Source organism: Euprymna scolopes, chromosome 21 (assembly GCF_053919585.1).
Source record: "Euprymna scolopes isolate OS-2025 chromosome 21, ASM5391958v1, whole genome shotgun sequence".
NCBI lineage: Eukaryota > Metazoa > Mollusca > Cephalopoda > Sepiida > Sepiolidae > Euprymna > Euprymna scolopes.
The window spans coordinates 24,806,174-24,820,424 of record NC_136502.1 but is presented as its reverse complement, the minus strand read 5'-3'; the positions used below and the strand labels follow the sequence as shown (position 1 = coordinate 24,820,424).

Here is a 14,251-nt window from a genome sequence, read left to right as displayed (position 1 = left end):
TGAAGCTCTGCATACCTTAGCCCAAGGTCCTTTTTTTTTTTTTTTTTGTTTTACATTTTCTGCACTCGTTATGTGCCAGACATAGTAGCCGCAAATGACATGGGTTTCCACATAAGAAACAAGCACTAAAGGGTTGAATATTTTTTCGCATAGTGGCAACATAGACAACTTCTGGAGGACTTATGGTTGCAGCCATTGTATTGCTACTATTTTCCTGGTATTCAGAGTGTTTTACCACTTGTTCTAGTGATCTAACCATAGCATATGTTTCTTAGAGAGTGAGTCAGGATTTTTTGAGTAGGTGTTGGTAAATAGAAGAGGAGGTGATGCCGATGATAAATGTGCCCTTATGTATTGTCTTTTATTGCCTTGGTATTAGCAACTTGGAATTTGCAGGATTTAGCAAGAACATCTAATTGGAGTATATAAGCTTCAATTGTTTGGGTAGGTTGTTGTTTGAACATTAATAGCTGATTTCTATTATCTATCAATTTCACCGGTTTTATATAAGCTGCGTCTAATGCTTCCATAGCTACTGTAGTAGTCATTGATGTCAATTATTATCTCGTATACTACTGCAGATATAGTGTTGCTTGTTGCAAAATAGTTTTTAGAAGTATTCCCAATCTCACTGTCATTACCAATCACACTAGGATAATTTTCGAACGTCAGTCTCCAATGCTTATACTGCCTTTCTGATTGCAGAGTTGTTGGTGATTCCACATTGAATCTCTCTGGTCACAGTATTCTGTTCATTTTTTTCTTCTTTTGACTTTTAGCAAATAAAATTATCCTGAATTAAAAAGAAAGAAGCCAAGTCACGCATTCCTTAGTAAAGTGTTTTTAGCTAAAAGTGCACACCGAAATAATACATGGGTTATATAATCTTTACTTAAAATTGTTAGACAGATTCAAGTTAATTAAGGGGGTAGGAAGGATGTTTAACCCATAATATTTTTAATTAACTTAATGCAGAAATTACTTAAAATAATGAGAATTTGAAGTTACTTTCAAAACTTATAACAAATCATTTTAACTAATATATATTTGGAGTTACCTCCCCTTGGTTTCTAAATTATTGTATAATGAATGGATTTCTAAACAAACCTACACATGTATGGATTGTACTTCCAAAATTTTCCATTTTACATTTATAAAAAAACATATAAAAATACAACACTTACAGTATGTAGTAGTTTATCATAAAAGGACATGATAAAAATCAATATTTATTTATAACACATCTCTTAACTTTGTCTTTTTATTCTAATAACAAATATCTGCCTGTATACATGTAAGTGAATAAAATCAATTATTTAGTTTAATTATAAATTAAAAAAATAGCAATTCCAAACATAAAATATAATATGAAAATAGATACTGCTACAGTTTATGACCTATGCTTGAACCAATTTTCATCAGCATCTTTTAACTGTTTACATAAACAGATTGAAAAAGCTGAATGAAAATGGCCAGGTGTCAAAATCCAAATGTGGCAGTGCTATCAAAGAAAAAAAAAATAAAAAAAATAACGAAACAATATTTAAAGCAACAAAACAAGTCAGTGTATGTTAAATTTTTTGAAGAAGAAAATATAATACAACAGCTATTATAATTTTGTTTTAGCAAGAAAATTAAGTTTTTTTCATGAAAGTTAAAATTTGTTTAATTATTTTTTTTTTGTCTTAATATATTTTTTTGTAATATACAGCTTTTGAACCAGACCGGTTAAGTTAGGGTTTATTTAGGGTTGGAATGAATAAAAAGCAAACAGTTTTTTTACATTTTTTTTTATATAAGGTTAGGGTTAAAAATTAGGGTGAAAAAGAAAAACAGTATTTTTTTATATGTCTTCTAGAGTTATGGTGAAAAACAAAACAAAAAACACAAGTTTATTTTTTTAAATCCTGATTCATCTGTCTTAAAACGATGAAATTCATCATCACTTTAATCAATTGTCTTAATGAATTTTACGGTTTACCCAATTCATAATTGAAAACTTTCATCTAATGCAATCTGAATGGCGTTGGCCACTTCTGAGCTGGTTGCATAAGTTGCCAGAATATGCAGACAAAATGTCAGTTTTAGCATAGGTCACAAACTGTACAAGTATTTAAAAATAATTTAACTCTTTCTAATAAACATCATACAATTACCTTAAATTAAGGAATATATTTCTAAATATATTTAATATGAAATTTTATAACAGTCTATATGATTAGCTTTTAAGAGAAGATAATTGTCCTATTCATCAAAATATTATAGATTAATTTACTATAATACATTTGAAAAACAAAATGTTTTTAAATATTAAAATTATTTACAATTTCAAGTGAAGATTGTAAAGAATTGTCATTAAAACAAAACATGCATTAATTAAAATATCGTTTTTGTTCAGTTAAAATTATTCATTTATAATTCATCGTTTTAGGAATTTCTAATAAATAATGGATTTATTATTTTTAAGAGATCAATGTATAATAAATATGTAACATTGAGATGGGATGTAGTAAATCTTCAACATAAATTCCAAATTTTTTTTATCAATCACATTTGACAAAATGCTTTTAAATTAAATAAACTACTTTATGGGGTTACACTTTAACTATTGAATGTAATTTGCACTTTTGGATATTTTGACATGGTTTGTGTATAAAAAGTGTTTGACTTCACAACTAGTTATTTCCTTCTAAAATAGTTACAGATAGAAATAAAACAAAACTTCGAAAATTCTAATAAAAGTCAATGCTTTTATTAAAAATACAATTCTCAAAAACATTTAGCAACACATTTTAAAAGCAAATGTAAATCTCTTGTTTTTGTTAGGCATATTTCTGAATCGGTAAAATCTGCTATGAATTTTTTAGGATTTATATTTTTATCAGTGATTGATTCTTAAAATTAGCTGAAGCCATATTGATATCAGGAGAGAATTTAAATTATTATCTTAAAAATTATGTCCTTTTCATTTCTTTAGTAAACAATAATTTATTAAAAATAAATATGCAATTAATAGAGAAAGCTTCTTTACATTTTTTAACCTCTTTTCCTCACTATCCCCTTATACCTCTTTAGCCTCTTGTTTCGGTGAAACTCTTTGAAATCTTGCTCTGATCTCACACCTTTCTTCAAACCCCATCTCATCATATGAAGTGTTAATTACCATACATTCAGTAATGGAAAGTGTAAACCTACAAACAAACCTATATTTAATACATATTAATTTTCTTTTATTTAAGAGATTTACTAGTTCACTAAACATCATTTAAAAACCTTTACATCTATTATTTATTCATTATCAGTTTACTTTACAGTTATCTTAAATTACGAGGTAATCTTTATTGTAAAGATATTAAAACATGTTTAAATATATAAAGTTTAATGTTAAATAATCCTTATTGTAAATATACTGAATAAAATAAAGTTGAGTAAAATGATACAGAGAATGTATTATACACATTTAAAGAATTATAAATAAGTAAATACAATAAAGCATTAATTTTATAATTTTAAGGTAAACATTTTATATACTGGAATTTACTATAACATTTTAACTATTCTCAGTAAATACTAAATGAAAGCGTAACGTGTAACATGTAAGTATGATTAGAAATATTAAAAAGTTTCAAATAAAATGTGTACTCATTTTAAATAAGTGTTAGGTAAAGAGGTATTGTAATGAAATTAAGTATTCTCCATCTTTTTCAAAATCTTCATTAATTTTGATAAAAATTTAAATATTTTAAGAAATTAATATTTTTGGATGAAGTATATATTATTTTCATTATTAAACTAAACCTATTTATCAATTTAGTTTTGACTTTATATAGATGGATAAAAAGAAATAGAATAAAAAAGCTTGTATAATATATATATATATATATTTTTTTTACTGTTCACTCTTTGTTTTTACTGTTCACCCTTTTAATATATTAACCTATACCTTAAGAGTGATACTTAATGCTATATCATACTTAAAAATAATATTGTAACTAATAGTTTTAAAATAATAACATTTATGACATTTAATATTTTCTGGAAAAATTCAAAATTCAAGTGTGTAATAAAATTTCAATTCCATTATAATATATGTCAAGAAAATATTGCCATAAAGAAATCATTGTTTCTAAAAAATGGTTAATTAATTGTTTAAATCTTATATTTTCTTTAGATTGTCAGTGATGCAGATATCTTTTATCAAAATTGTACATAAAAGCCAAATACAAGAAAATAAATGGAAAAAAAAACCGTAATCATCAAACAATGGCCATTGACAAGGAGCCTAATACAAAAATGGCGTATAACAATTACTGGTTAGATATTTTTTCTTTTGAATCTTAAAAAAATATTATAATTTGACAAAAGGAAATTTAATGAAAAAAATTTTTTTTGAATAAGCTTACCTTTGATATGAAATTCATAGATGGTTAAAAGAAAGAAAAGCAAATCCAGAAAAACGTTTCCATCTGCAGCTGCTAATCTTGACGATTCCTTTGTGTTGTTTATGTGAGAGGGAAGAAGCCAGTAGTCCTACTTTACATGTTGTGTGTTCAATGGCTGCTGATCTGATGAAATGTCTTTTTCAGAATAAGGAACAGAAATAGCTTTAATTTACAATTTCTATTATTAGAGGTATATATACATATTATTTTTATATACTTTTCTTAACAATATTAGTGAATGCAATTTCTTTAAAAGATAATACCTAATGTTAGAAATTAAAAAAACGGATTTGTTTTTAATTATCATTTTCATTGAGGTGATACGTTAAATAAATGGCATTAAAAATTAAGTTGAAAATTTTATCATTAATCTTCATGAAAATGTTTAATTTAAATTAATTTTAATTAGAAATAGTTAGAAATTAAAATTTTGTGGTTATTGACTATCATTTTCTTTAAATATCAAGTAATTACATATTTTAACAATAAAATCATTTTTATTTCATTTAAATTCAATTATCAGAATGTAAATTTTTATCTTAAAATTAAATGGATTTTTGAAAATTTTGATAGTAAAAGATTAAATAAGTTTTATTCTTTGTATTTCTAACATAACTAATAATGGAAATATTTAAAACATAATTAACATATAAATATAATAATTTTCAAAAATGTATGTTTATGTCAGCATATTTACTGAGGTACAGGAGGTAGAGGTCTATTGATAGATGTCTGACTCCCACTTGGTGGGACATTTCTTGATTGCACATATTTAGTAGATTGACTGTCAACACCTGAGTAAGATTTTGACTCTACGTGCGGACTGTCTTCATTCATATATGGTGTGTAAAAGCCTCTGGCTACAATTGTTGTATCACTGGGATAGTTGACAGTTTGTCCCAATGGCCGCATATCTGTATTATGTTGGTGGCTTTTTTGTGAAAGAGGTGGATTACAATACTGAGAAGAGTAGTCATCTGAAAAATAATAGATCGTTTTTAAAAAATAAAAAATTTAAATTCAAATCTGACCAAAATTTTTAAAAAATGTAAATACTGAAAACTTTTTTATTATTTAATTAGCTGGCTTTTCTGATTCACAATAATTTTGGTACTTGAAATATTTGAAAGAATAATTTAAAATAAACATCGCATAACTTTGTTGTAATCATGAAATTAAAATCTTTCTCATTTATACGTATCGATAAAAATGTTCGTAATTTCAATACAAATTTATTAATCTTTTAAAGTTGACCATAAAGAAAGAAAAAGAAAAAAAAATCAATTAGCTATTTAACTGGTAATTTAAAAAATAAAAGCAACTTGTTGAAAATCAAATCAATCTATCTAAAGAAAGAAACATTTGAACACTTATGATAAATATTTGTCAAGGAAATAAAACAAATTTGCAAAGCAGAAGTGTTTGTAATATTAAAATCAAAACAATCGTTGATTTAGAAAGCAGTATTAAATAATGGTTAATCAATAAAGAGCTTTTTTTTTTAAAACAAATATACAAATAAATTAACCATGCATATACACATACAGTATATTAAAAAGATGGTCCACCTATTATATAAAGTTGAATTCAATTGAAATAGTGCATTGTGATTTTATCATTGTGGTTTAATGAAATAAAAAACATAATAGCACAAAGTCCCAAACAAACTTTTAAAAGATCTTATTAAAAAAAAAATGATTTAACTATAAAATTAAATCTAACACAATGAATTTTTGTTTCTTCAACAACAAACCAGCCATTTTAATCTTCTGTAAATAGTTAAAAAAAAAAAAAAAAAAGAAGTGAATGAATTACTTTGTAATCTTTCCAAAATTTTAAAGCATTTAAACTGTTCAATCAAAACTCATTTTTAGTTTTAAGATTCTTAAGTATTGAAAGATAAATGTTTGGAGCTATTTACATCCAATAATTTTAGAGATTAAAAGTCTCACGTTAACAAAATTCGGTTCAGTTAATAATTTAAGAACTGAAGGATTAAATAATTTAACTTGCAAAGTCCTTTATTGAACAAAATAGTAAAAAACACCACAAAATAAAACTGCAAAGTTAAAGAATTGATACTAAAATGAAAATTAAAAAGTCTCCCATACAATGTCAAGTAATTACTGATAGTAAATCAATATGAGATATCTAAATCACAAGGACAGTTTTAAACAGTTTTTACACTTACGACTAGAATCGTGTAGTTTATATATATTTATCTTTATCTCTTTATTTGATATAAATATTTTGCAAATACATGCATTGTATAAATTTTCAGGGCTATAAAATTATTATTAGTAATTCATCTAATCATATGTGATAAAAATATTTACAAATGTTCATATTGCAAAAATCAATAGATACAAACAAGTTTCAATAGACAAATCATGAAGCATTAATCATCTTACATACTTACCAAATATTTCTTGTCTATTATCAGATTCGCTCCATCCTTTCTTATTTCCACTATGCATGGATTTCAAAGAACTTTTATTGGAATAATCTTCAGTTTTTTTCTTGTCTCTATTTCTGCTTGAAGGAAATGCTATGTCCTGAATATACATCTGATCAAAATAAAATTCATAAATTCAAAACAAATTAAAAATATAAGATAAAACCTTATTACTATAATAAAACAAATTGATAAGTATAAAATCAAAATTTATACAAGAGTAGATCAGAAAAGAAAGAAAATAATTATGGTTATATTGTATATCAAGTAATACTTGTTTTAATATATTAATTAAGGCAAATTTATTGTTGTATTAGTTTTTAATAAAAGTTAAGACAATTTTCTATAAAAAATAAAAAAAGATATTTTTTTAAGAAACAATTTTCTTTGTCTATTACTGATGCCTTGTATAAATATGTTTTACTGGTTGTCTGTTGTGTTCAAAGGAGGCGCTTCTGATATTAATATATTAAGGCAAATCTATTGTTGTAAGAATTAGTTCCTAATAAAAGTTAAGACAAATTTCTTGAAAAAAATAAAAGATATTTTTATAAGAAACAAATTTTACTTTATCTTTTATTGATGCCTTGTATATATCTAAGATCAGAATAAATACTACGGGCAGGAGCTGCTAGAAGCAGTTTATTCTGCCTTGACAGAGTTCAAAATAGACTTTGTAGCCTAGTAGAGGATGCCCTTTTCTCTTTCCTGCAACCTCTTTCCTGCAAAAGAGATGTCGCAAGCCTGTCTCTGCTTTTTTGTTATTTTCATGGCAAGTGCTCATCTGAGCTCCAATCTAGATGAAACCACTTTCAATAATTTCCCCACTCTTTATCTGTGCTTAAACCTAAAAATAGATTCCATAAACAAAGCTTCTTTCTTAGAACTGTACGCCTGTGGAACTCTGTTCCATTTTCCTGCTTTCCAACTGATTACAATATGATCATCTTCAAGTCCAACATGAACAAGTTCTTGATGAGTCATCTCCTTAAATAATCCAATTTACCTAATTTCCACTACTAACAATTACTACGGCATTTTCCCACTGACTACTGTACACTCAATAACACTTATCTTTGAATAACCTCTGGACCTTGAAATGTGGTGACTCCTTTGTAAGAGGAAAACAAAAATTACAAACAACATTATTCACTTAGTTAGGCTAATTTATCTGTGTATACATTAAAGAGATACTTAAAAAAATGAACACTTTAAAATGTCAAATAAACTTCAGTCGAATATGGTCATAAATAAAATAATTCAAACAGATTGTGTTAGCTTACCTGAGAAATTGAATCTGCAGCTGATTGAGAATTTGTTTGTGGAGCTGATAGAGTCTGTTGATTATTGTTTTGTTGTGCACTTGCATAAGGATGGGTTTGCATTCTGGGTGTTGGTGGTTGACTGCTTCTTCTCATATCAACTGCATCACTTGTAGGAAGAGCAACATTAGACCAAGGATTTGCTGGGTAAGGAGGACTTATCAAATGCCTCTGACCACTACTCACATATCCGCCTTCTGCTACTGGAACACTTCGAGGATTGCAACAGCGAAGAATACACACTGAGATTGAAGCTGTAATGATCACAGCTATTGTCACTGCTACAGACACAATGATAATTGCTGAAGTCAGGTGGATCTTGTTATCTTTTTTGATGTTAACAGCATTTAACATTTCTGATGTCTTGTTGCTTACGGTCAGTGTCAAATATACAGTAGTTCTGGCTGATAGAACTGGACTACCACTGTCCTTCACTAGAAACTCCAGCTCATAGGAGCCAGCATCTTGTTGGCTTAGGACATGAGTTGAACATAACAAACCAGTGTACTGGTTGATGCTGAATATCTGTTTGCTATTGCCTCTGATTATTTCATATTTTAGAAATGCATTCTCTTGACTGTCACTGTCTGATGCCTTTATCTGGCTGATGTTCTTTGTATGATGCGGGTAATATGTTACATCCATATTATAAGGATTAACACTGGGAAATGTGAAATATGGAGCATTATCATTTTCATCTCTCACCTTAACAATCACATTCACTGTGTTATTCAATGATGGACTTCCTTTGTCTTTTACAAACACTTCAAAATTATAAGTATCTTGAAACTCATGGTCTAAAGACATAATTGAAGAGATTAATCCATTTTCAGTGATTCGAAATGGTACAAATTGTTTATTGGTGCTCACTAAAGAAAAAGACAGTTTACCTCCAAGTCCCAAGTCTGGATCTGTGGCATTGATTGTGCCAATAGGAATTTTTGATCTCTGGTTTTCATCAATGAAGAATTTAAATAATTGTTTAGAAAATTGTGGCTGTTCATCATTCACATCCATCACTTGGACTGAAAATCTGCTTTCACTTTCAAGAGGAGGATTTCCTTTATCCTCACAACTGATCCTAATGTCATGGTGATCTTCACTCTCCCTGTCCACTGGTTTCTTTACAATTACTTGATATTTCTTTGTATCCAGACTTTGTAGTTGAAACTTATTATGATCAAGAGTACAAATAACCTTTCCATTTTGATCAGCATCCTCATCAGTAACTTTCACATAGGCAATAAAACTTCCAACCTTAATATCTTCAGAAATTTCAACCATGTTTTCTTTTGACGCAGATCCAAAATTCACATCAATTACTGGAGCATTATTCTGTTCATTGATCACATTTACTTGAACCATAGCCAGAGAGCTTAATGGAGGATTGCCTCCATCAGAAGCTTCTACGTAAAGCTTGTACTTTTTCGGGCCAGTTATAAATTTCTTCATTAGAAAAATTTCTCCAGTTTCTGATTTTAAATCAAAATGAGCTTTACTAATGTCAGATGTTTTGGAACTGAAATAATATAATATCTGGCCATTTTTGTCTAAATCTAAATCCTTTGCAGATAAAGTAATAATTGGCAATGCAGCATCAGGTTTATTCTTGATTGAAACATTGTAAACATTTTGAGAAAAGATTGGAGAATTATCATTGATATCTGAAACAGAAATGTGAATATGTAAGATACTTTCTTTAGCAGGAGGTTGTTTATTTTTTGCAATTACTTGAATATTATACATGTCTTTTGTTTCTCTGTCAAGCTTGTCTTCTAATATGATTGCAAGTCGAGATGTTCCATCAACTCTTTCAGATGTAAATAGTGTAAAGGGTTCATCTTTCTCTTTTCGTAAACTATAAGTAATTTCATTATTCTGAATATCTACATCTCTGTCAATAGCATTTGGAATCGATATTTTTGTTCCTATTGATTCATTCTCAACAAACTGTATTTTAATGTCTTTACTTGAGAATTCAGGTTGATGGTCATTTACATCTTTAATGATAACTTTGATTTCTAATAATTTGATGAATGTCGATGCCTTTTTCACAGCAACATCAACCATTTGAAAACATTCTACATTATAAGTACAAAGTGATTCAGCATCCAATGTTTGTGCAGTGTACAGTTTTCCTGTTTTTGACACATGAAATAATTTAGAATTCCCATTGATACCTTTCCGTAATTGACTGAATATGATTTGTTTTTGTTCTTTGATTGTTAAATCATCCATTAGATGAGTATCTGCAACAATGTCACCCAAATAAGTATTTGTACCTTTGCCTTCTTCTACATAATATGTGAGGTCTACACATAGCGAAATGTGCAGCATAGACAGGAACATATATAATTGTATCCACATGTTTCTGATATAAGTAGGATAAATCCAAAGAAGATTTTCCTATGAACCTGAAATTTAAAAGAATACATTCATTAAAATTAAATAAAACTGAAATAAATAAATCAACAATAGCAAAGATTTATAACTTTTCTTTAAATAAATCTTTGAAAAAAAAAACAGTATATCCTTTACATGTTAAGGATACAATATTTTATTTTCCTAATAAATCAATTGGCTTAAAATGCTAAATCTTGATTTTAATATTTACTTAATAATTTAATATATAAAATCTATTTGTGCTTTTTGTGCATTATAGATGGATAAATAGATAGTGACTAAATAAACTAGTACATATTGACTCAATATTACGTTTTTTAAATATAAACATCTAGTTTATATTCAAATCTGATTTTTAAAAATAGTAGATCAAATCTATTTTATTGATTACATACTTATTCTTAATCGCTTCAATTTCTGCTTAGTATTATACAGAGGAGTTTTTCCATCAAAGAAATGTGAAACAAATTTAGTAACATCTTTTTTGTCATTACACTGTTTCAATTCATATTTTAATTTTGCTTGGAATATGAATTGCAAGTTAAAACCTTTACTTTATTAAAATTGTCTGACCATTTATATGGTCCTTTGTCACTGAATACATAAAAAAATTATTGCTTGTCTCTAAATTCTATATTTTTATAGGAAAAACAGTGCATTCCCTGTTAAAAAATTAATATGTACAGATTGATTTTCTGTAATATGCACCTTGATTGGTCAATTGACATATGTTATAGATTTCACGAATTGCTGTAGTTGTTTCAAGTCAGTAGATAGATGTCATCCAATATAGCAATTTTTACAAAGAAATGAATAATGTATTTTTGAAAGGAACAATGTATTTTTAGAAGTAAAATATAACATTAATGATTGATAAAAATACTGAATTCCTTTTAAGAATGGATCCGAGTTTCATTTCAAATAAGTTATGTGACTAAATAAGAATTGACAAAAGGATTAAAAGAAAAAGAAAATCACTGAACATTTTTGTTTCTTTTTTTAACAAGTGAAGCATTTTAATCTTTTATTAATAGTTTAAAAAAATACATTACTTAATGATCCTTTGAAATTTAAAGAAATTAGGAAGTATTTAAACTGTTATATATAAAGTTATTTATGGTTTTTGAATTTTTAGAAAGTTTTCATGTTTTCATTTTACAATATTAACAAAATTTGTAACAATTTATTTAAATTAATAAGTACATAACCAAAGGATACTGTAATAATTAAATGTAACTTTTAAAATTTTATTTTAAAAATAAAAAAATAATCCTACTAAAAATGGAAAATAAAAAAGGAATATTTTACAAAAAGAATAATAAAAAAGTAAAGTACTCCTGGTTAACACTGGGTAGATACAGTTTATACTTTTAAAAGTTTCCTTTAACATAGGGAAGTATTGATATGTAACTATTTGGCATTAATTCTTAAAGCATTTCTTGGTATGCTCAGAATGGATTTCCCAATGAACAATTAGTCCAAGCTTTTGATAACAGAGCTAACCTGCATGAAGATGAACTGTTTCTTTTATAACAATAATAGACCAGATCCAATGTTTTGGGCTCATGTCTGGTTCTATGATTATACTATTATCAATATTGTTTAGATTTGTATCACTATCTCTGACTGATTGTTTTCATAATTTAAATGATAGCAAGTTTTTTAAATACTCAAATATTCAGTATTCAATTGTGCTATCCCTTGACTGGTTTAAGGAGACCTCATCAGATTGCTTTCTGGTCACATTTTAAAGCTTTCAGGTTCATCACAATTGGCATGTTTAAATATCTTTTTACAAAGTCTGATTTGCTGGATTTTGCTATGTGCACAAATCAATATACTCTTTTTTGTTTGCCTATTATTTTTGCTAATTTTCTAGTCTGTATCAATCTTATTATTATTGTTATATATATATATTCTTGATTACTTTTAAACAAAATTACTTAAAACGATGAAATTATTTCATTTACATTTGGAGTTATCTCCCCTTTACCTTTTACTATAAAACTTTAATTTTTTTAAACAAGCCTATATATTACAAACTGTAAACTTTACACACACCCCTCAAAAAACATGTTAAATTCATGAACTTCAAAAATTAAAATTTAATATAAAAATTAATTTAACTCTTCCTAATAAAACGCTATGCAATATTTTTAATCAAAAAATTATTCTCTATAAAAAAATGTTCAATATTAATTTTTTTTAAATCTATATTTACAAGAAAATAAGTATATTAACTAAAATATTTAGAGATATATTGATGTCAAAAGTGTTTTTGAAAAACATAAACCGTTAACTTTGATGTAACATTATTTATAATTTAAAGTTATGATTAAAAAGAATTGTCATCATAGAAAAGTTAATCAAGATGTTGTTTTTATTCAGTAGAAATTTATTATTTCATAATTCACTGTTTCTAGTCAAAAATGCAGGTGCTTCTTCATTATCATAGTGAAATTCGAAATATTGAGTTTCAAGTAAAATCACTGGTATCTACTTGTCATATCGCAGTAATGAACATATCCAAAAATGACAAAAACCAGTAAAGTAGAAAATTAATAATTAATAAAAAATAGTTTTTAAAGACAATTAGTGATAATTGAGTTTTGCTAACAAAAGAAACTGGAGAGTTCAAATCATAACAAGGGAGGTAATTATTTTCAGAAAATCATAGGCAAATTTGGCAAAACTCAATTTCTGCTAATTGTCTTTAATAATCAATTTTCTACCTTATTTTATTTTTTGAAATTTTTTTATTACTGCAACATGACAATTAAGTAGATTCGTTTTACTTGAAAGTCAATATTTTGAATTTCGCTATTATAACGAAAAAGCATTAAATTAAATTTAATGATTATTAAAAAATGGATAGTCTCTGTTGTTCAGGCTATGCTGTAACATTAAAAGCTATGTGAGAATCAATGACATACACTGATCAGTTCAATGAAGGTTTGAGTTCATCATAGCTGTTATGTGCCCACTATTATTTATCATTGTACTTGAAACACTATCTGAAGAATTCCAAACTGGCTGTCAATGGAGGATATTCTATCCTAACAAACTACTGATTATGACAGATACTTGATGAGTTGGTGTCAAAACTGCAGCAGTGGAAAGAATGGATAGAAGCTAGGGATATGCAAATTAACATGTTAAAAACAAAGATAATGTTCAGTAGATGTAACTTAAACTCATGCCATTACTCAGAAAAGTATCCTTGTAGTGCTTGCAGGAAATAAGTAAGAGCAAACTCGATTAGATGCAAGGGTTGTACACTGTAGATTCACAAAAATGTATAGTGGGATAAAAGGTTGATTAGCAGAGGATTTCGCCTATCATTGTCCTATCAAGAAGGTTGGTAACTTCATGAGGATGGGGAATACCATGGATCGAACTGGGAACAGACGTCCAAGTAGTCATCAAAAGGCATACCCATGCAAACCATGGAAATCTGTCTACAACTGGATAAGAAGATCAATGGACAATATCTAATACTTAAACGGAGTATGTTAAACTTTCCAACAATAATTCAATTTTATCTATTAATAAATTTTTACAAACTACTTTGGAATTTTTTTTTGTGTAAAGAAGTTTAAATATTGCATTTAATTTGCACTTTTGGGTAC

At 27.1% G+C, this 14,251-nt stretch overlaps 1 protein-coding gene across 1 annotated transcript; it reads right to left on the bottom strand.

Annotated features, from left to right (window-relative positions):
• Positions 1-5,135: 5,135 nt before the first annotated feature.
• Positions 5,136-10,633, bottom strand: LOC145243076 (protocadherin beta-15-like). Its single transcript, XM_080106178.1, has 3 exons — positions 8,181-10,633; positions 6,862-7,009; positions 5,136-5,419 (listed from the first exon to the last, which is right to left on the bottom strand). Exons 1-3 carry the CDS (start codon positions 10,584-10,586, stop codon positions 5,136-5,138), a joined length of 2,838 nt encoding a protein of 945 aa, XP_079962304.1. The 5' UTR covers positions 10,587-10,633.
• Between the last annotated feature and the right edge of the window lie 3,618 nt (positions 10,634-14,251).